Genomic DNA, 14,672 nt, shown 5'->3' with positions numbered 1-14,672 from the left:
TTAAGCATTCTGTGGCCAGGGTTAAGGTAGCAGCATTGGGTTGGGAAATTAGAGTAGTCAAGAGATGTTTTTCACAAGCTTGGTTGACTGTTTTTTTGTGTCTTTTTAGATACTTCTCATGAATCTCATGTTCATGGGAAACTGGGATTTCCCACCAAAACTACAACATAACTGAGGTTTAAACAGTGAAAGATTAATCACAAAATGGTACGAATTCTCTTTTTTTGGGTTGTGATTCTTTTATATTTGTTCGAGGTATTACATCAATTTGTAAAGGCGTGTGGCCATATTTTTTGTGCTTCGTTGAGGTAATTACTGCATGCAGTGGCATGGAAAGAGAATCTGCGCAACAATTTTGGTGAGGATTTATCAAGCTGTTTCAGTGTTTCAGTGATGACTAAACAGCTGCAAGCTGAACAGTTGAAATATTACGCAATACCAATGCTTCAAGTTTGTAATTCACTATTTATAAAAGATGCGATAATGTTAATGCAGCTTTGAGTAGGTATCTTTGTTTCAGGTACTCATCATAACAATGCAGTTATTTTTCTTCAGAAAGGGAGAGAGGAAATTCCTCATTTCCCTGGTTTAAGCCTAGAATAGAAGCCTTTGTATGTTTTTGTGTGTGTGTGTGTGTGTGTGTGTGTGTGTGAGTCTGTACGTCTGTGTGTGCATGTAAGTGGCTGCATATATCCTGAGAGTTGACATGTGTGTTTGTGTAATACCAATTCAGGTGTGTATGCATGCAAGTCTTCTTGAGCTGTCTGCTGATATGTTATCCCTGTAACTCTTTAAGTTGTTGTTGTTACTGCTGAATTGCTTTACAGCTCACTGGAGCCGACCTGCAGCCACGACAGCTCTGCCTGTGTCAGCAATTTGTCTCCTAGTTTAACTGGATCTTTATGAAAGGCATAAGGCTAAGACAACATTTTATTTAGTCCCCTGTCATGTCAAAAAAAAAATGGCTGGGAGATCAAATAGTCAAATTAAATTTGCTGATTTGTTACAAGCTGGTACTGAATATGAAATAAAAGCTGTAGGAGCCACTGAAATACCCCCTACAGAGGCTATACAAAATGTGCATGCATGCAGGCATATGATTATGTGTGTTTTAGTACCTGTGTGTGCTCCAGACAGGGAGCTCAGAACACGGGAATGCTGCGTCGCCCCATCATAAACCTCAACAATGTCATTCAGAGCTGTCTGGAAGAAGGCAAATTGACTGAAGACCACTAGAAAAGACAGAAATGGACAGAAAATTGACATCAGCGAAGCTTATATTAGCTAAAATTAGTGACTGCGTCACAGTCAAACTGAAAACTCTCAAATCAAATTGAAATCACACAGAAAATCTATAAAGTACTTTGTAGTATCCACATTCAAAAGAATATTTTCAACGGCAATGTCAATCAAACTGTCTTCTATAAAGTGAGGTGGATAATGCCAGCGGTTATGACAACACAACCAAAAACTGATATTACATGGGGAGATCAGCAGTCCTGTCTGGGCTTGATGGCTTGTCAGTAGATGAAAGGCTTTGGGAATGACAGCAAATATGTTGTACAATGTGCAGCCAAAGCTCCACTATGGTGCTTTCATCCTTTCGACCCAATATTTCTACCGCTATTGCCTGAATATATTCAGCCTGTTCACGTTCCAATCTATGTCTAGTTTACTTGTGGTGAATATTGCAGGTTATACAAAAGGATGAAGAGGATGAGGGAGAGAGGAAGAGGGGCAGAGGGGACAGAGGACTAGTGCTAGCCATTGGCTGTGATCGTAGGACCTCATCTTCTGAGTTACTGAGTATACTTGTTCAATGTGACTCAGTAACTGTCACCTCCTACTCATCCTCAGTAGTTACCATTATTTGTACACCCTTCTTCATCTGTATAAATGATATGAGGAGTCAGTGACACCTACCCTGTCTTCTACATTGAGGAAAATAGCTTATCATTAGGGTTGGTGCATCAGCCTAATGATAAGCAGCAAGAATGGAGGCGAGAGCATTTGTGGCTCTGCACGACAAAGTGTGTTGCCTTGGGCCTCACTGTCATTTTCCAGGAGAATGCAAATGTGGACTTTAAATATTTCAATTTCCTCTCTCACTTTGACTTCAGTGAGTGAAATGTGTTGCCAACAGGATCCAAGGAGACAAGGACGGGTGCCCAGCCATTTTGGAACTGCGCCAAATGGGCATCATGACCTCGACATCCAAAAGGCTGGGGTGGAGTACCCCAAAGCCAGCTGCTGCCGTCTGGTGTAATTTAACAATGATAGGATGTGAGCTTTCCCTTAGAGAGGCAGTAAGCTCCTATCTCATTTAAGAGCCAGGAGGAGGAGAAATGGGAGTAGAAGATAAAAAGAGAAAAAGACAGACAGGAAGTCAAGCAGTGAGACATTGTGGGCAAATAAGCGAGTAAGTGAACCATGTTTGCTTCTGCTTTTGCATGTTTGAGTTGTCACACACTTCTGCATTGTTTTGCTTTCGGAATAATTTGCTGCTCTCACAGTATCAGATCACATATCTGAAGCAAGTGGTGACCTTTGAGATGGAATGCCAAAGAGTAGTGAAACTCCCGGAAATCTGGATCGTCCACACAACAATTATTTTTTGGTGTCTGTGCATGTGTGTGTCTCAGATAGACATATTGTGTGCCTAGTGTGTAAGACAGTGATTAAATTGCTCCACTCAAGTAACGTGAAAATATGTGTATGGCAATGAGATAGATGAATGTGGGAACTATCAATCGCTGTGTGATTTTACCGTGTACAAAAATATGAAAAAATGCATTCAGTAAACCTCTGACTAAAGCACTTGTTTTGTTTATAACTAAAAAAGTAAAAAAAAAAAAGGTGTTTTATCCTACACACCTGTAGCTAAGAATATTTATGTGTAGAAAAAAAAAAAAAAAGTTTTTATTCATTCTTCATTATTTTCAGCGCTGAAAATTTTGTAGAATTTAGTGAGGAACTTGAGCATAGTTTGAGCCTAATAAGGGCATTTTGTGCACTATAGAATAATTGCAACTTAATTAAAGACACATAATTACCCTTCTGTATACACTCACAGGCACACAAACATGCACAATTAAAAATCTGCCAGGAAAAATGGTCAAATCCAGTAATACAATGCTCTTCCTTGGCTTACCATAATCCTTAGGCACGACCACAGAGTACAGACAGGTCCGCGCACTGCTGTAGTTGCCTGGGTAACCAGGAGACAACACCACTCCCTCCAAACCTGAGTACTGTCCACCACATGGAGCTGGAGAGACACAGAGATGAGACAAGAAGACTCAGGGCAAACGGAGAAGGAAGGTCTAAAGCCAATAGTGTAAGATTCCATTTCTCCCTCACCTCCTGCTTTTTTCTTCCCCTGTTCCATCACTCCTAAATTACTTTTCTAGTCTGATTGGGCTTTGGGTGGAAGACGTCCCTGGTGTTTGCCACAGTGAAATTGCAATGTTTTCCAAGTGTCCCCCAGTGTTAGTCTGTGTGAGATGAGGCTCAGATCTTTTCTCCTGCCTAAAGCCCCTAAAAATGCTCAGCGCACGCTTGTATCTTTGTTCAAGTGCTGAGCCCTTGTATGTGAATGTCTTTTTTGCCCGTGTGAAAATTTGCATGCGAGTGCATGCAAATTTCCACCTGACATATAATTTCACACCGTGCGAGCCAGATTCGGTTCGGGGGTTCTTTTACCACGCTTTCCACAGCGTGTGTTTGTAGTGTCGTGGGAATGTCAGAGCACAGCCAGGATGACACAGGTTTCGCAGTGAGTGTGAGGAGCAGATATGCAAAATAAGTAGCTGTCTTCGAACTGCAGATTAAATTAAAGCTACACCCTCACATTCATTAACATTAGCAAAACCCACACAGTTCTACGCATATACCTGTAGGACATAGATCTGTGCAAAAACTACATAATCACACGTGTGTTTACATGTGATACATCTATAAGCACTGATGTGGTTTGTGTTCCTAATAACCGTCTCCAGATGTCAGTGTTTACCAATGCAGATGGGTTTGGGTTTGTTCCAGCTTGGCTTGCCGTCTCCCCCCATGATGCAAGTGAGGGTTGGGTCTCCCTCTAATGTGTAGCCGCTGTCGCAGTGGTAGGTGACAGTGGAGCCCAGCTTGAGGTCGGCGCCCATCCGTGTCCCATTGCGCAACAGGCCCGGCTCGAAGCAAGACTCCCTGGGGTTCTCTGTGGAGAGAGGTAACACAGTGGAAAATCTGCGACAGAATGGAGCGCATGTTGGTATTCAGTAAAAGGGTTTTTGCATCAAGCTGCAGTGGTGATACTGGAATAGAAATAGTTTTCTGCCTAAGGTTCCTGATAATCCTGATTTTTCCTGTTACTCTGTGCTTTCCTCTTTCAGTAACTATATCTCACTGACTGCCACTTTTCTCTCTAATCCTTGACGATGCCCTCTCATCTGTGGCTGCTGGATGTATGTATGGCTGTGGAGACAGACAGGCAGCTGATTGAGAGTGGCATTGCTCCCAAGGTCTGCTGACTGCACACAACCGCTTCTCACACAACACTTTGCTGAGCAGTCAACTAGAGAAGACAATGCACATACGCAAGCTTTCTTTCTTACACACACCCGCGCACGCACACGCACACACAAACACACACAGTATCTAACCACATATCAATCACCACTCCTCAGGTCGTAAGAAAGATGTCTCACTCAATCTACCATCACATTGTTCTTAGGTAGAAATTGTGCATGTGAGAGGAGGCCTGTCAATTTGGCACACTTCACACCCTTACAGCTACAATAAACATAGGATGAATGCCCGAAGCAATTTTGTTCAATCTCAGATGCAGTCCACCCTAGTCTCACCACAAACTTCAATATTTGATGACTGAACACACACATACATACAAAAGGGTAGGTGAGTCAAATGATTTCTTTTGTCAGGAAAACTTCAACTTACAATTCACTGTCTGAGAAAAATATGTCAAGAGCCTGAACTATCTCAACATCAGCTCATCAAAGCAAAGTTGACCTTCATTTGTAAAGGTCAATAGTGATGCAAACAAAGTCTTTGAGACTATTCTATGCTTCTTTCTCATACCACTGGTATTTACAAAAGACATAATGTTACCTGTCTCAGAGTTATAATGTTAGATTCCCTGGAAACACTTTTGTGTTTTTTTTTTCTGTCTAACTTCTCCTCTTGTGAATGGTGGACAACAGGAGGAACTCCAGCAAATTCTTTGTGAAATTAAGGAGCAAACGCCCTTTGTGCTTTAAAACAACAAACATATTTTCTGCTAAATCTATGCCAAAGTCTACGCCTTACTAAAGTTCAAATGTTTTATTAATGATAGAATATACTTGAAGCACCTTGGATAAATGCATCGTTTCTAAGATGAAATCTGGAGACCAGACAGGATGTTGCCCTTCATGGCTGAAAAGAGTGCTTAAGCCAGCCATGTGGTCTGTCTGTCTGTCAACCAGTGCACCTGTTCTAGACAGGTTGAGCCCTTTCATGGGCTGATTTAGACTTAAACCATCCCTCACCGCCTCCGCCATTAAACCAGCACACCTGGCAAGAGACAATGGGGACATGACGGATGGAGCAGGTATTAGGTGTAAACTGGCCCTGGATACAAGCTAAAAGGTCGGAGGGCACAATGAAGATGGCCGATTTAACAAGCCTTGCCTTGGGACATTTGTAGGTGCGAGAGAAAAATGACGAGAGGCATCATCTGTTTAGGAAAATACTCGAAGGATTTTAAGTGATGTGATGTGAAGTGAAAATGAGTCTAGGCATTGGTGATGGTATTGGATTAGACAGATGTGAATGTGAGGGTGCCTGTATGTGTGTTTTTTCTGGATATATCTATCCATGTCTATGTGTGGTCAAATGTGGTTCAGGCATTGAAAGTTTGTGCCCACATATTGCCCAATCAGACATGGCCAGTGACACGGAAACAGAAAGACTCAACGACTGCTTGGTAAAGAGGCTGACAGCACCTGAGCCAGATTTTGTGATGCAATTTTCAGTGGCAGCCTGACCAAATACTAGCTGGGCCAACTCGTCACCTTGCTGCTTCCTCACCAAACACACCCAAAACTGCAGCCAAATATGCTTTTTGTGCCATGTTGTTTGTCTGAAACTGAGTAGGTAATTTATGTATTATTTGGTCATGGTTCATTAGTGTGGAGAATTGGAAGTGGGAAGAGGGAGTTTTTCTGAGCCACACACTGGGTCCATCTGCTCCACCAGATTGGCCATACAATATCACACACTGCAGTGCCGGGAGTGAGTTAAGGGGTAGGCTCTGTAACGCTGTCTCACCAAAAGACTGTATTTCACCCCATTTATAGACAGTTTGCAAATGAATTGCAGAGCTGTATCAAATAAAAAGGTAGCATTCTGAAATGAGCTGAATTATTTGTATAGATCAAATCCCATCTGGAAAGCAGCCAAGAGACAGAGAGCTCCGGGTCGATCTGGCATTGGTTAAATGTCTGATACCTTAAACAGCTCTAATTGAGGCTGGTAGATTTAGGCAGATTTAACACTTTTCTCTCAAGCAAAACCCTTAACGAAGATGCCCTTTCTAATTTGGAGCTTGTTCAGCGTCTGTGTATTTGTTAGGAAAAGGCTTTAACATATAGGCACTGATGCGTTCCCCTGTGAGGTTGTAACACAAATGCAAAAAAAACCAAAAAAAAACCGATGTTATCCTTAAAACAACTGACCCTATATCAAGGAATGTCTGTGATTATTCTGCACCATGTGTGTGAGCAAATAAATTTGGGACCTCCAAAAAACATGCTGCAGTCAGCTAAGCTAAGACATGAGACAACAAAACATTGTTTGCTCTAATTTATGAGAAGCCTTTTGTGCAGCTGGAAACCACTGATCAAAAAGAGCTTAAGCACACATGCTGTCGGCTTTTCATTTTCATAATTCTTTGTGTTAGTCGGCTACTAGAGGAGGTACAGATCAATAATGGCGCCCAAGCAGACCATGGCACAAATGGGAGGGTGGTCATCAGGATGCTGCAGCACAGACACCCCATTCTTTCTCTGAAGCAATTTTCACACCACTAATCTCACTTACTTTGGACCAGACACAAGACAAAGTTAAAAAGAAAAAATCTGCAAGGTCGATAAGAAGCAGAGGATAAATCCATTCTCAGTATACCAGAGGAAGAATTTTAAAACATAAATTGTTCAGGGAATAAAACCTCATATACTATTTAAAATTCCCTGTTTTGTTCAGAATCTTATGACTCTGGAGATGAAAAACTGATGATAAAAAAATGTAACACATGCAAGCACAGGCACACAAAATCCAGGTTTCCACTAGCTTAATAGTTTTGTCCAATTAGCCATAATTTTTTCCTCCAAGTCATTCCTTCAACCAAAATTAACACACCTGTGTACTGCAGCACAAATCCATTGCTGCTTAGAGAAGCATCACTGCGGAAAGCCAAGAAGAGTGTGTTGGAACTACTCTCAATGTGGTCTGGAACATCTGTGCCATAGAAACTACCCAATAAGGGGCTGAGGGAGTCCGGCCCATCATAGATATGTAAGAAGTCATAACTGGGCTCCAAGCTGAACCTGGTAACAGAAGTTGACATGACATAATGTTAAAATATTTGTAGTTTAGATGAGCTTTAAGTAAAGTAACAACTGAATTACAATGTTTTCTTTATATTTGTTGCCAATTATAACATTGGTATTGTGATAAAACAGAAAAAGTACACAGCAATGAGGGCAAACACTTCGATGGTCAAAACATATGTTGTATTTTTTATACTGTTAAAGCTTACTGGTTGAAGCTCAGAGCAATGACATAGTCCTGTGTGACAGTAACTGTCCAGTCACACTCCCTCCCATGGGGGTACGGTTCAGGATAGTCTGGAGACAGAATAAGCCCACTAGGACCCGTCAGGTTCCCGCCGCATGGAGCTATGAAAAGGGAGCATTGACAGTAATTAATCCAATAGTAATTAACAATGGAATTTTGAAAGCAAGTGAATATTAATCCAAATACCTATTGGACCACAAAAAGATGATATATAATCTCATTTCCAGATTAAATAGTCTTTATTTACTGTGTACTTAAAAGTATTGATTTGCCTTAGTGAATTATTATTTAGTTAAAACTCACATGTAGCAAATTCTTTGTGTAGCTCCATTTGAAATGAGCTGACTGGCAACTGACTGCTAAATATAAGCAACTTAAAATAGTAGTAACAATTAACAGAAAACAAGTAGCAATAGTGTTGGAAAATTCAATGAATAGAATGGCTACATATAGTTTCTAAATGTTTTAAAGTAGTTAATACATAGTTTCAACTGTTATTTCCTGCCGTATGTGGTGTATTGCTTCCCCACAGGAAGTTGTAGTGACAGATGCTTAATTGAGACATAGCTACTGCCCATTGACACTGGCTTACCACGTTCTCACCTGTAGGTATGAGAGAACTGAACTGTCCAACCCCTAACCCAAAAAAAAAAAAAAAAAAAAAAAAAAAAAAAAATCAAACTAATTAAGCTAAGCGGTAATTAAAAAAGAGGTTTTAACTGCCACTGTTAATTACTCCGCATTGTTTTGTAGAGCACCAAGTGTGATCATACATATAAAAATGACACTGTATAAAGAGTAGCGGTCTGACTGAGAGGTCTGTGTTGTTATTGAGGACCAGGGTAATCAGATCTGTCTGTTTGCTGCAGTGACTTCAGGAAATGTCTAGGGAACACGGCAATTGGGTTTGCCACTTAAGATTCACTTAAGGAGTCTGTTAAGTAATCACATTACGAATCTGTCCTGTCTACCTCTTTCACAAAAGTCAGACCAGAGAGGTTAGACCGTTCACTGTATTAGGCGGGTTGTGGGGCATAATATACTTTATAAGATAACTTTTATACTGTTCTCTTTTGTCTTTACTGATTATGTAATTTAAAATTTTACTACTACATAAAGTTTACACAATTCTTACACAATTTTAAGGAATATATTTTATTTTCTTACAAAAATGAGTGAGCTACTTAAGCATAAACAGGAGTGTTCTGAAAAATGAGCAATTTGAACATCCAGTCTTGTCACTCTTCAGGTAGTTTGAAAACTTGTAGCAGTGTATTTATTGAACTTTCCAACTTTGAACATTGTTATACCAAAATGACGTCTGTGGCATATATGAAATAGTGGAAAACTGCATGTACTGTTTTTTTACTGCTCAACAGTAGCCACAGATATGTGACAACATTCAGACTAGTTCTGATCATAGTCATGTAGGGTGTAGGATTAGCCATAGTTGATGATTGCATGCTGTGTTGATAGAGTACCTGTGCATGTAGGAGGGTCTGGCTGCCAGAAGAAGCGACCATTAATCTCAGTGCAGGTGATCCTGTTGGCCCCCTGCAGGATGTAGCCAGGATCACACTGGAACACCACATGGTCTCCAGGCTCCCTGCTGTCTCCGCTGCGCGTACCGTTTGTAGGCATACCTGGGTCATTGCAGGAGGTTGCAGTGGAGACTGAAGGCCAAGACAAGGTACAATCAGTACAGTTACAAGATAATACAGGGATATTATTATCGTAGTTCACAGTTAAACCTGTGAGTGGTGAATTTTCTCTCTCTCTACACCCAGTTACCACCCAGCCATTTAACCCATATCCATCAAACATTTCTTTCACACCTCCCCCTCACCAGAGAACTGCAGAGCAAAGCCCTGCTTGCTTGTGAAGAAATCTGTGGTGAACTGCAGACTGACAGTGTTGAAGGTGCTGTGGGCGTCCGGGGGCAGCACTGAACCACTCAGCTCTCTCAGCAGGACCCCTCCATCCTGGGGCCCATCCCAGATTCGAAGCACATCGTGGACCTCCTCCGTGTGGAAAACCAGGAAATGTAGACTGATAACGACATAGACGAGATACTTTAGAGGCCATGACAGCTGATAGATGACACTCCCTCTGAATGTAGACTTTAACCCCCATGCGTCTCTCCTTGAAATTCAGCCTTATAGAAAGCAACCTCAGGCAGACAAAAAGCTGTTCTTTTCCTCATTGATAAATTAATCATTGGCTCTGAATATTGCCACCTCCTATTTGTATTTAATTTTGTTCAAACAAACCTTAGGTCCTTTTAATGGAAGGTAATTTTTCACATAATGTTGGTGGTACATAGATTAGGGGATTTGAAAAAATCTTCTGCATCTTCCATGCTATGATCAAGGGTCAGTATTTTTTTTGTTTAATGGAGACTAAAATTAAATATAATGATAACAACAGCCGAAGGTAAGAAACAAAGAAAAAGTCTCGGCTTTTAGCAATTCACAAATTCTAAAATGTAAAAAAGGATGAGTCAGAGCCAAGGAGGAGGAAATAAAAGGATTAAATCAAACTACTGAGTATTTAAAAGAATCAGTACACACAAGGTAATATTGTGATTAAAGGAGACAATAAGAACAGAAAGAAAAAAACAGGCAGAGCCAAGTATAAAGGAGGGAAACAAATAACACTAAGTGAATCACAGACACCACACCCAGAGCAGGCAATGGATGTTCCATAATGTCAGTCAAGCAGATATGTCTGCCACGGCATTTAATAGTTTCAGTCCAGACATCAGAAAGATGATGGTGTCAAAATATCTACCCATCACTTTTCGCTTAGACAGCTGTCAGCCATCTGGTGGTCCACTGGATGTTGAATGCACTGTAGTTGTGTACGTGTGTCTGTGTTTGTGTGTCAAAGTGCGTCAGCCTCAATGCAGTGGATTCATAATATTATATTGGTCGGGGTCTCGTGTGTGAGCATGTGTAAGTATGTGTTTTGGCCAGGCTCAGCAGTACTAAAGGTATATACAGTGGTATTTTAGAAAAAATTATAGACTGACAATGATCTTGACATGGATTACTCAATGTAAAGGATTATTTAAAGACAAACAGTGCTCTCAGCAGCTTTATCCTGTGGCAAAGTCTCAAAAACTAACAATTATGGCTCATTTAATTGATGCTTTTGATTTTTTTTTTCTCTGCAACACTTTGCTCACTGCCATGCCTTCAAAATAAAGAATCTAATGGAATGCTTTGAGATAAAGGTGTACTCAAAATAAAGGAAACACTTGGTTAAAATTGTGTTAAACTGAACTCACAGGCCTCACAAAGTAAGTATTTGTCACAACAATACAGTTTTTTTTCCTTCAACTTTATTACAGCAAAGAAAAAACTGTCTCTAATGTTGCTTTAAATGCTCTCCTTGGATGATGTAACATCTTGCATTCATTTACCAGTGAGAAATGCCAACACTGCACATGTATCCAAATTTTATGGAAAATTTGGGTTATTGTCCGTCCATATGATATTCATTTAAATGTTTCATTGAGTTAATATGAAAATCTGTTATGGAAAAAATTTAATTATGAACCGTTGACAACTAACTGTTTTTACCAAAAGCAATTTCCTGACACTCTCCACTCCCCATGTTCACATAATTTTTTTTTTAATCCAAGCAAACAGCAGAGCTCTGAAGTTGCAACTATTGTAATAAATACTCACACAGTACTTCAGTTCATTTTTGAAAGAGAGTAGTCTGTAAATCTCTGTTTATTTTGTTATTTTGTCCACAAGATTAAGTGAAGTTTATTATAATTCTGTCCAGTAGTCATTTTCTCAAAAAAAAAAAAACATTTTAAATTCAATTAGTTAAATGTAATCTCTCTCCCAGTCATCCAGAGGAAATCATGGTACTTTATGTGCCTTTAGTATCCTCATCCCTTTACACACACACACACACACACACGCACACACACACACACACACACACACACACACACGCAGAGCCTTGAGCTACAGATGATGCAGAGGAGAATCAGCAACCCACTGATATGTCGGGTTTAGCAACAAGTTCCCACCGTTTCTGCATAATTGGTGTCAGACCCTGATTCCCATACTGTCTGATGTGTGAGCAGCAGCCAGAGGCTACTCAACCAACGTGCTGTGTGTAGATACTGTACGTAACCTACTTGACAAGTCCTGTTGCAATTCTTGTAAAAGAAGTGCACTATAAACAAACAGATGCAAACAGGCACATCAGTACGTATTCACGCAAATGTACACGGATGGTTATATTTAAAGGGTATGCAGCATTACACACCCATACATGAGCATCCTAGCCAGACACAGGAACAGAGATATGCATACATACAGTGCACACATTAACCTCCTTATCTCTGCAAAGCAGCACATTACATTTTTCCAACTTTCATGTTCTAAGAAATAGCATAAATAATAATCCTCTACATCGTAATCAATCCTCTTCCTACAGTTCTCTTGCTAATATTCACTGAAGCATGGATAATAGCCTGTGATATACAGTAATCATTCAAAGCACAATGAAAATAATATTGTAAATCAAAAACAGCAATGCATTACTAATACATATAAGCTGTCAGAGGAGAAGAAGGCAGAGTAAGCTAAACCTGTTTACTTCTCCTGAGTACTCTGGGACCCAGATACAACCTACTGTGATTTGCTGCCAAACTTGAATTAGAAGGCACACATCTGTGTTTATTCTTTAGTCCAAGAGAATCAACCCCCAAAGTTTGTAGTCTATTAAGAGTTAGAGTAGATACTCAGTTCTTCTGTTTTGAGTGGCAGCAGCCTTGAGATTCGAAAGATGGGTGTCAAACCGTTCAGTGGTTTGAATACAAAAATGTGGATGTAAAAGTGAACCTTCTTTACCAACTACTGCTAAGGAGCACTTGAGCATGGCAACTGACCCAGAAGAAGACAGCAGTTCTCTTGGCAGCTCCCAAGTACAAGGTGCCAAACCTTCTGCAATAGCTCCATTTATTGTTTTAATCTATGCTGGTAATCTGCTCAATTAAATCTGCAGAAATACATCAAATTCAGGTGAAATACATTAAATATCTTTTCTGTAAAGATTATGTCAACTATTTATATGTTTAGAAAATCAACAAAAACTTATCCTTTATCTACAGTTGGCCAGTCCCCAGTATCTATTTGTGTGTAAATGCGATGGTGGAAAAGGTTCACTGGTGACCTACTAATTTCCCACTACCATCCTGGTTAGCTCCGGCACTTCCAGCAACCAAAGGTGATGTTAAAAAGGCCTCCACCCCTGTCATGTAAGCTCCTCAGGCAGTCAGATGCTTGTTATGCAAATGCTGTTATAAAACCCTCAGGTACTACGATAGTTTTACCTACACTCCACGTCCCCATACTCTAGACAGGAGACACTAAGGTGTTTCACAGGATTTGCCAGCATGAATAAAACAAAAAGAGCATGTTTTCTAATGCATGCACATATGTGTGCCTTTCTCCATAGAATATTAATGTGCATTTTATACAGCATGTGTGCACCTGTGCGTGTGTACGGACACAGCACTGAGGATATGAGTGAGCGTAAAAGACGGCACTGGGGATTTGCATGAGCAATGACCTGATGCTGACAGGTCTCTTGTTCTAATGCAATCTCCATGACTTGCAGACACCAAATGGCATAATGGTCTTTGTACAGATTTATGTGTTAAGAGAAAGGTGGAAAGAAGGGTGGAAAGGAAGAAGTACACTGAGGGAAAGCAGAAGGTGAGGTAGGGAACAAAAACAAGCCCGATGTTAATCATTGCTTGGTTGCTGGAAGAAGAGGATGACAGCAGGAGGATAAGAGGTTGATGGAGAGCAGAGGAAGCTCTGAAGCATGGAAGGATTTGTGCTGAGCAGTCGGAAGAAGAGGATGGACATCGACTGCATGTTAAGATAATTGGTCCCTTTTATACAAGATCTAAATAGCTCTCCTTGTCACTTTTTGAGAGTAAAGGTTGGGGGATGGGATGAGGAGATAGTGAAAAACAGATGATGGTGATAGGATAAAAGTGACACGGGAAGGTAATAAGACAAAATGTTGATTCTGGCATGTAAAATACCCACTGTCTTTCTCTTTCTTCTACTCAGAGGTCTTACTAGAACACATGTAGGAGATGCAGATTGCACTCTTCTTTTAACAAACCAATCCTCCTGGTCATCCTTCTTTAAAACCCTCTTTATGGGCATTGCCTTTCTTTTTTGCTTTGACCCTGCCACCACAGCTACCTCTGGAATTTGTGTGGAAGAGAGAACAGAGTGTGTGTGAAGGTCCACACATGTTCAGTGTGAACAAAATGCTTCACAGCTCCTCATCCAAAGTTGTTCATTTCAGAGCAACTAGGAAGAGAATGTGTTTTCGCTTCTAGTGGGGAAAGTCAATTAGACAAATCTTCTGCACTTAACAAAAATGCTTGGGGGAGGGGGTTACTGTATGTCTCACTAAGGAAAAAGGAAATTGGGGTCTCAGTGTGCAGTTAATATTTTGTGGAACCATAGAAAACCAAGTTTACGGAGGAAGGCTCTCTTTCACACTTATCCCCCTCTTAATGATATAAAATAGTTCAATTTAGATTTCTTAGATTTCTTTTCATTCTGCCTTAACAATTTTGTGTTCATATGAGAGAAATAAAGAGAAATGGTGAGCGCTGAGACTTTTTCATATGAATACAAAACAGTGTAGCTCCAATCACGAGTCCTGTGGGAAGTCTTCAGAGTAGGTGTATGTGTGCATGAAGATGATAAATAAGTATGTATGTGGGGGTGTGTATGGATGTGTGTGTGTGTGGTATGAGGGAATGAGGAAAA

At 40.4% G+C, this 14,672-nt stretch overlaps 1 protein-coding gene across 3 annotated transcripts in view; it reads right to left on the bottom strand.

Annotated features, from left to right (window-relative positions):
* The window catches only part of csmd2 (CUB and Sushi multiple domains 2), a 162,977-nt gene that overhangs the window by 61,688 nt on the left and 86,617 nt on the right, over positions 1–14,672 (bottom strand). For all 3 annotated transcript variants that reach the window (XM_040121563.1, XM_040121564.1, XM_040121565.1), the window contains exons 25-31: positions 9,692–9,894; positions 9,327–9,518; positions 7,808–7,946; positions 7,408–7,595; positions 4,013–4,207; positions 3,152–3,268; positions 1,119–1,232 (exon numbers count right to left, since the gene is read on the bottom strand). In XM_040121563.1, the coding sequence (XP_039977497.1) occupies positions 1,119–1,232; positions 3,152–3,268; positions 4,013–4,207; positions 7,408–7,595; positions 7,808–7,946; positions 9,327–9,518; positions 9,692–9,894 (1,148 nt within the window). The remainder of the gene's footprint in view (positions 1–1,118; positions 1,233–3,151; positions 3,269–4,012; positions 4,208–7,407; positions 7,596–7,807; positions 7,947–9,326; positions 9,519–9,691; positions 9,895–14,672) is intronic.

The sequence above is a fragment of the Xiphias gladius genome, chromosome 24 (assembly GCF_016859285.1).
Source record: "Xiphias gladius isolate SHS-SW01 ecotype Sanya breed wild chromosome 24, ASM1685928v1, whole genome shotgun sequence".
NCBI lineage: Eukaryota > Metazoa > Chordata > Actinopteri > Istiophoriformes > Xiphiidae > Xiphias > Xiphias gladius.
The sequence above is the reverse complement of the archived record's forward strand: the minus strand, read 5'-3'. Positions and strand labels throughout refer to the sequence as shown.